Genomic DNA, 8,803 nt, shown 5'->3' on the forward strand with positions numbered 1-8,803 from the left:
GAGAAACAAACCCTGCTGCCAGGAACACCATGGGTCATGGGGAGGGAAGTCATAAAACAATCAAGTTTCAGCCAGTTATGTGTAAGGACATAGGCAAGCACAGGACTTCTAGGTATTTGTGTTATAGTAAAGCATCTCCTGGAGCATCACTAGTTTAGACAATTGCTTTTTCTGATAATGAAAATAAAGCAAAAGCTCAGAAGAGTCTAACAAAATCAGTCTTTCTAAACACTAGCTTCCCAAGGCCCCTATTTTACCTCCTACCTCTTGCCCACATTAAAAGTGCATTTCATTTGTCCTAAATTCATCTAATTCCCCCTATTTCTCTGAGGTGCTTTCAGTCATTCCACTTCACAGCCCCCTGCGCACTCATTTGTTGATGGCGTCAGATTCACCTTCAATCCTGAGTGACAGATTTGGAAAAGAACCCAGTTACAACCTGGCTAATGAGCCCCCCATGGGCTCCTCTAATAGCCAAATGACTGTTTATTTTCATCTTCTGAGTTAGGAAAGAGACTGCAAGTCAAGGAAGAGTTTAGAATAAAGAAGCACTAATTGAATCAGAAAAACACCTGTGTTTCTCAACCTATATTTATTTATGTCCTTTAATCTGATGTTGTCTAAAAGGTACAAAGTTTTTTAAACATGCTAATTATGTGCTATAGGGAAAACAGACTCAATAAAAACTAAGAATTAACAGCATCGAGGAAAAAAAAAAAAAAAAAACATCAGGGAACAAAGGAATTTTATAGCCTTTTACCCCGGAGTACTTTTTATATGAAAACACCAAATGAAATATTCTTTTTAAAATTGTATTTATTATGACTCTATACTAAAAGTGAGATATAGTCATCAGATGTTATTTGCAAATATTTACATATTTGAGTGAAAAAACATTACCCAGTAAGTGAAAAACCCTGAATTGTCATTGAAAAGTCATAAAGAGTATCTATTGTGTGTCTTTTTTTTTCTTTTTTTTTATGGTTCCTGAGAAGCAGCTGTTAGAGGCTACATTTGATGCTAGAATAGCTGGCTGCAATGACAGACCACTGGGACTCCAAGGTGACAATCATTTTAATTGTTTCTAAACGTGCAATGACTGCAGGAGTCTCCAACAATGTGAATATTTCATAACCCATGATTACTGTGTACCCCTCTGCCTTTTATCCTCATCAGAAATATAGACACCAGCTGCCTTCTTTTCATAAGAGATCAACTGTTGTTGTGAATGAATAATCTGTTGTCAGTAATGTGAACACTCAAATCAAATAACACAGTTACTTCCCACACCCAAGAGCACAGAAGCTTTTGGATTTGACCTAGGTGAGAAGGTGGAGCCGAAACAAAAAACAAAAATACTCAATATTTGACACTCTGAGATATGCCTTTTTACTCTTTCTTTATTCCTACCACAGCAATATTCCTTTCCACTCCATAATTGTGTACTTACTAAAACTATGGTAGATGATGAGCAGGCAAATATTTTCTTGCTTCTGTTAGCCCAACCAAGTCTTTCATAACTAACTAACTTCTAACCATGTGGGGTTCAAAAAGATGTATAGCACTGGTAATAATCCCTATTCCTCCAAACTTCTCCTAAGTGTCTTCCCTTCCCACGATTGACTTTTTATGCATTGCAGGTGCCATTTTGAATTCTACCACAGCAATGTCAGTTGACTTTGATATGTTTCTACAACTTCTTCCTACATATTACAATCATGCCCTAATTGGCGTCTGTTGAATGGGAATGCAGGCTTCTTTTTGTTTTTTTTTCACATCACATTCTGGAATACTTTATTTCATCCAACTTGTTACTTGAAGAGTTTTGCTGTTACACATCAGTAGACAACATAAATTTCTAATCATTACAGAGAATACAGAGAACTCAGCGTCCCCTCCTCAGTCTTATGGGCAGAGAACAGATAAAGAGCTTGTCGACTGGTTGCAACTGCAAGGAGCAGATACGAAAACAATTGAAAAGGTAAACTTAAAACCAAACAAACCATTCCTGTGCTATCATTACAGAGCTGCTTAGCTCTTAATGTATTTGATCTTTGTTTCAGATTCTTGAAGAAGGTTATACACTTTCTGATATTCTTAATGATATCACTAAGGAAGACCTAAGGTACCTCAGACTATGGTAAGAATAGCCTCAAATAGAAAATATGAACAGACCAATCACAAGCACTGAAATTGAAACTGTGATAAAAAATCTTCCAACAAACAAAAGCCCAGGACCAGATGGCTTCACAGGCGAATTCTATCAAGCATTTAGAGAAGAGCTAACACCTATCCTTCTCAAACTCTTCCAAAATATAGCAGAGGGAGGAACACTCCCAAACTCATTCTACGAGGCCACCATCACCTTGATACCAAAACCAGACAAGGATGTCACAAAGAAAGAAAACTACAGGCCAATATCACTGATGAACATAGATGCAAAAATCCTCAACAAAATACTAGCAAACAGAATCCAACAGCACATTAAAAGGATCATACACCATGATCAAGTGGGGTTTATTCCAGGAATGCAAGGATTCTTCAGTATATGCAAATCAATCAACGTGATACACCATATTAACAAATTGAAGGAGAGAAACCATATGATCATCTCAATAGATGCAGAGAAAGCTTTCGACAAAATTCAACACCCATTTATGATAAAAACCCTGCAGAGAGTAGGCATAGAGGGAACTTTCCTCAACATAATAAAGGCCATATATGACAAACCCACAGCCAGCATTGTCCTCAATGGTGAAAAACTGAAACCATTTCCCTAAGATCAGGAACAAGACAAGGTTGCCCACTCTCACCACTCTTATTCAACATAGTTTTGGAAGTTTTAGCCACAGCAATCAGAGAAGAAAAGGAAATAAAAGGAATCCAAATTGGAAAAGAAGAAGTAAAGCTGTCACTGTTTGCAGATGACATGATACTATACATAGAGAATCCTAAAGATGCTACCAGAAAACTACTAGAGCTCATCAATGAATTTGGTCAAGTTGCAGGATACAAAATTAATGCACAGAAATCTCTGGCATTCCTATATACTAATGATGAAAAATCTGAAAGTGAAATCAAGGAAACACTCCCATTTACCATTGCAACAAAAAGAATAAAATATCTAGGAGTAAACCTACCTAAGGAGACAAAAGACCTGTATGCAGAAAATTATAAGACACTGATGAGGGCCTCCCTGGTGGCGCAGTGGTTGAGAGTCCGCCTGCCGATGCAGGGGATACGGGTTCGTGCCCCGGTCTGGGAGGATCCCATATGCCGCGGAGCGGCTGGGCCCGTGAGCCATGGCCGCTGAGCCTGTGCGTCCGGAGCCTGTGCTCCGCAATGGGAGAGGCCACAACAGTGAGAGGCCCGCGTACAGCAAAAAAAAAAAAAAAAAAAAACAAAAAAAAAGACACTGATGAAAGAAATTAAAGATGATACAAATAGATGGAGAGATGTACCATGTTCTCGGATTGGAAGAATCAACATTGTGAAAATGACTCTACTACCCAAAGCAATCTACAGATTCAATGCAATCCCTATCAAACTACCACTGGCATTTTTCACAGAACTAGAACAAAAAATTTCACAATTTGTATGGAAACACAAAAGACCCTGAATAGCCAAAGCAATCTTGAGAACGAAAAATGGAGCTGGAGGAATCAGGCTCCCTGACTTCAGACTATACTACAAAGCTACAGTAATCAAGACAGTATGGTACTGGCACAAAAACAGAAAGACAGATCAATGGAACAGGATAGAAAGCCCAGAGTTAAACCCACGGACATATGGTCACCTTATCTTTGATAAAGGAGGCAGGAATGTACAGTGGAGAAAGGACAGTCTCTTCAATAAGTGGTGCTGGGAAAACTGGATAGGGACATGTAAAAGTATGAGATTAGATCACTCCCTAACACCATACACAAAAATAAGCTCAAAATGGATTAAAGACCTAAATGTAAGGCCAGACACTATCAAACTCTTAGAGGAAAACATAGGCAGAACACTCTATGACATAAATCACAGCAAGATCCTTTTTGACCCACCTCCTAGAGAAATGGAAATAAAGACAAAAATAAACACATGGGACCTAATGAAAGTTCAAAGCTTTTGCACAGCAAAGGAAACCATAAACAAGACCAAAAGACAACCCTCAGAATGGGAGAAAATATTTGCAAATGAAGCAACTGACAAAGGATTAATCTCCAAAATTTATAAGCAGCTCATGCAGCTCAATAACAAAAAAACAAACAACCCAATCCAAAAATGGGCAGAAGACCTAAATAGACATTTCTCCACAGAAGATATACAGACTGCCAACAAACACATGAAAGGATGCTCAACATCTTTACTCATTAGAGAAATGCAAATCAAAACTACAATGAGATATCATCTCACACCAGTCAGAATGGCCATCATCAAAAAATATAGAAACAATAAATGCTGGAGAGGGTGCGGAAAAAAGGGAACACTCTTGCACTGCTGGTGGGAATGTGAATTGGTACAGCCGCTATGGAGAACGGTATGGAGGTTCCTTAAAAAACTACAAATAGAACTACCATATGACCCAGCAATCCCACTACTGGGCATATACCCTGAGAAAACCATAATTCAAAAAGAGACATGTACCAAAATGTTCATAGCAGCCCTATTTACAATAGCCCGGAGATGGAAACAACCTAAGTGTCCATCATCAGATGAATGGATAAAGAAGATGTGGCACATATATACAATGGAATATTACTCAGCCATAAAAAGAAATGAAATTGAGCTATTTGTAATGAGGTGGATGGACCTAGAGTCTGTCATACAGAGTGAAGTAAGTCAGAAAGAGAAAGACAAATACTGTATGCTAACACATATATATGGAATTTAAGAAAAAAAAATGTCATGAAGAACATAGGGGTAAGACAGGAATAAAGACACAGACCTACTAGAGAATGGACTTGAGGATATGGGGAGGGGGAAGGGTAAGCTGTGACAAAGTGAAAGAGCGGCATGGACATATATACACTACCAAACGTAAGGTAGATAGCTAGTGGGAAGCAGCCGCATAGCACAGGGAGATCAGCTCGGTGCTTTGTGACCGCCTGGAGGGGTGGGATAGGGAGGGTGGGAGGGAGACGCAAAAGGGAGGGGATATGGAAACATATGTATATGTATAACTGATTAAATTCGTTATAAAGCAAAAATAAAAATAAAATAAAATAAAATAAAAAGTAAATACGACTAAAGCTGAACAAATCAGGTAATTACAATAAAAACATGGCTTGACAAGCAACCTCTGGACAGAATTACAGTTCTGTATACACACTACACGTTCAATTAAAGTGATTGGGAATGAAGAAACTAATGCCTTTACCTAAGATTTTTGAGGTGCCAACATTCTACCTTCTGCCATGGATTAGAGAAGAGAATAGGAGAAAAGGAAAATGTCTAACAATTTTATGCAGGATCACTGCCCCTTAAATGTGGAATTTTAGAACCTGAATGTGTCCTTCAATTTTGAAGGAATTTTTATTGTGTCATATTCTAAATTATATGTTCATATTAAAGATTATGTGATAATGATGTATAATTACATTAGAATTCTTATTTTATGCATTTGTGACTGCCTTATTATACAGATGTTGTACCATATTTGTAGAGATATAATCACACATTCTGCTATTTTGACCAATGGCAAATAGGTAGATAGATAGCTGACTGTCAGAATGAAATCTGCATGCAGGCACCAAAGAAAATGTAAATCACCTTTTTTCTTTTTTAAAGTATTCAATAATAATATAATAATGACGTCTTAGTTAATAAACCAATTAAAATCAACCTTATAATTTATTCTGCCAAACTCAATTTATTATTTTTATTTTTCCTCTTCTCCATGAACATGCACAATGGAAAATATATAGTTTATTTAAATTCCGTTCAGACAATTTGAGGTTATATCAACACAAGAGAGTATATTCAAACCACCTAATTTAATTTTCTTAATCCAACATTTCCACAAACAACATTTTGTAGCTGTGTTTGAAAAAATTTTTCTTCCTTTTTTTTTCTGTATTCTGTTGTTACAGCTTTGCATTGTTCAAAGTCACTGCAGATTCCTAAATAGTCATAATATGCTGATAAAGATACAGTCATGGGGTCCTTCCTTTCAAGAATAGGTTGACCAGATTGAGGTCGTGGTGATGTACAGCAAGCCTTTTCATGATGGACCAATATGAACATTTATTATATTGTCTTAAATATATATAAAGAGATTAGTCAAGTTTGTAAGTGGACTATCTCAAGATTCACTTTTTAGAAGATGAAAGTGATCATTACTATATTATCAAATTTGCTGGAGAATTGGAGAAATACCAATAAAGCCTAAAACTTTATTTTCAAAAAAAAAAAGAAAATAGCTTCATATTTATACTGAATGTATAAATGGAGAAAACTAAGTTATTTGGCTTTAAAATGAAGCCGTCTTATCTAAAAATCGAATTGTCCTTCCACCCCTGCCTGGTTATAATAAATATTGTGTTTTATTAAGGAGAGAAATGATGGTTCAGTGTGAACAGGCTTCAGCACCGACATGCACACGAATGGGGGCGTGTGTGCACGCTAGGGTACACCAGGTAAGCTGCTGGGCACTGGGAGGGACAGGACCATGATCTCGCCCCACAAAAAGGTGGCAGAGTTGGACAGGCATATAAGGAATTGTTTTCCTTTTAGTAGCTAAGAAAGTATTTGTTAAACTAGCATACAACTAAACCAAATAGAACTATTTTAAAGAAGTAATTTGAAGGAGGGTTAAGCAAACTCTTATTACCTATTTTCAACCTATGTAACTAAATAACCTTTATAAGATCCATACTATCCTTAAGCTATAACATTAAAAGACATTATATCTTTTAATGCAACACTGTACAAACCACATGCAATTACACTATCTATCTATCTAAATCTACACTTTCTTTCTATGGGTTTTCTTCCTCCTTAACACAGTTGAGAACCCAAAGCGTTCCTTAACAGTTGCTGCCGAATAGCCCACTGAAGGTGTAACCATCTCGCATTAGCTGATGGACTTAAACTTGATCCACTGGTTTGCACCCCGGACTTCAAAAGGCGGATCACTGCAGTAGATGTGATAGCCGAGTTCTTCCAAAGGTGGTTCAGGATCAGCTGTAGCAAACTGGGCAGCATCCTCAATTTCTTTCCTCACTTCAACATCAATTTCCTTTAGTTCTTCAACACTGGCAAGATTGCTGTTCACCATCCTATCCTTGAGAAGCATGATAGGGTCACTCTTACTTCTAACTTCCTGAATTTCTTCTCGTGTACGGTAACTGACTCCAGGATCACTCATGCTGTGTCCATGGTAACGGTAAGTCTGCAGCTCCATCAGTATGGGCCCCTTTCCAGATCTACAATAGGCAGCTGCAAATCTTGTGGCCTCCCGGACACACAGGATATCCATTCCATCTACCCTCAGCCCAGGAATGAAGTTGCCTCTCTTGTAGTAATCAGTGCTGGCTGCTGCTCTCTCCACAGATGTTCCCATCCCATAGCGGTTATTCTCACAGATGAAAATACAAGGCAATTTCCACAAAGCCGCCATATTGTAAACTTCGAATATCTGACCCTGATTAGCAGCGCCATCACCATACAAAGTCAAACAGATTTCATCTTTTCCATTATACTTACAGGCCAGAGCAATCCCAGCTCCCAGGGGCACCTGAGCTCCCACGATGCCGTTGCCCCCGTAGAAGTTCTTGGCGTACATATGCATTGATCCTCCTTTTCCTTTAGCACAACCTCCTCTTCGTCCTGTAAGTTCTGCGAGAATTGCTCGGACAGAAAGCCCACGAGTAAACGTAAAGCCATGAGCCCGATACGCTGTGATCAGATGGTCTGTGAGGTTTATGCCGGCCTCCAGGCCCACACAACAAGCTTCCTGACCATCACACAAGTGACAGAAACCACGAATAATTTTCTGTTTATATAGCTGATCTGCTTTTAACTCCATTCGACGAACAGTCTGCATCATTCTGTAGTATTTGAGCCCATCCTCCCTGGTGAGCACCGTAGTGACAGGAGGGCCCTCTTCCAGCCGGTGAAGATCACATTTCTTAATTTCAAATGTAGCATCATTTGCAAAATTACGGGATGCCACCAGCACTCTGCTTGCCGGCTTCTGGGCGACGCCCGACAACACGCGGGAGACGGCGGCGAGCATCTTCCTCATGGAGTGCAGGCAGTGGCGGCAGCGGCGGCTCCCTACGACCCAAGCAGCATGGCCCAGGTGCCTCCAAGTCTCCTTCAGGCTCCCGGAGTGGACGCTACCACTCACACCAGCACGACGCGACGGAGACGTCATAAGCCTCGCCGGACCGCGGGCCAACCAGGGGAATACAGGCTTATTATTCTAGAACACAGAGACAATAGGGCAGATATATATGGCGCAGTGCAAAGAATATATTATTTAAAGAAAATTAGTTTAGGATTCATATAGAGATCCTGGAACTTGAGGGTCTTCAGTGTGAACAATGACAAAATGCTAGATTCCAAGTATATTCCCAAGGTATACAAAGAACCCAAGGGAAGACAACAATGTGTACTTCATGAAAAATATTAAAGTATATGGGTTCAAATTAAAATTATAGATTGTCTCCACTTTATTTATCACAGCTTTCTTTAAAAAAGAGTTGACTCAAATAGAAATGCCCTTTAAAATAAGAACTAGCCTAACAAGTTATAGCATAAAACTTATGTATGTAAATAATGGAGAAAATGGAAAGAGTAAAGGAAATGAACACAA

The 8,803-nt window shown here is 38.8% G+C and overlaps 1 protein-coding gene across 1 annotated transcript; it reads right to left on the minus strand.

Moving 5' to 3' along the window:
* Positions 1-6,508: 6,508 nt before the first annotated feature.
* Positions 6,509-8,272, minus strand: LOC309815186 (pyruvate dehydrogenase E1 component subunit alpha, somatic form, mitochondrial-like). The gene has a single exon (XM_082641796.1). The coding sequence runs from the start codon at positions 8,228-8,230 to the stop codon at positions 7,058-7,060; it is 1,173 nt and encodes a 390-aa protein (XP_082497922.1). The 5' UTR covers positions 8,231-8,272; the 3' UTR covers positions 6,509-7,057.
* Between the last annotated feature and the right edge of the window lie 531 nt (positions 8,273-8,803).

The sequence above is a fragment of the Mesoplodon mirus genome, assembly GCF_964341445.2.
Source record: "Mesoplodon mirus genome assembly, chromosome: 14".
Taxonomy (NCBI): Eukaryota; Metazoa; Chordata; class Mammalia; order Artiodactyla; family Ziphiidae; genus Mesoplodon; species Mesoplodon mirus.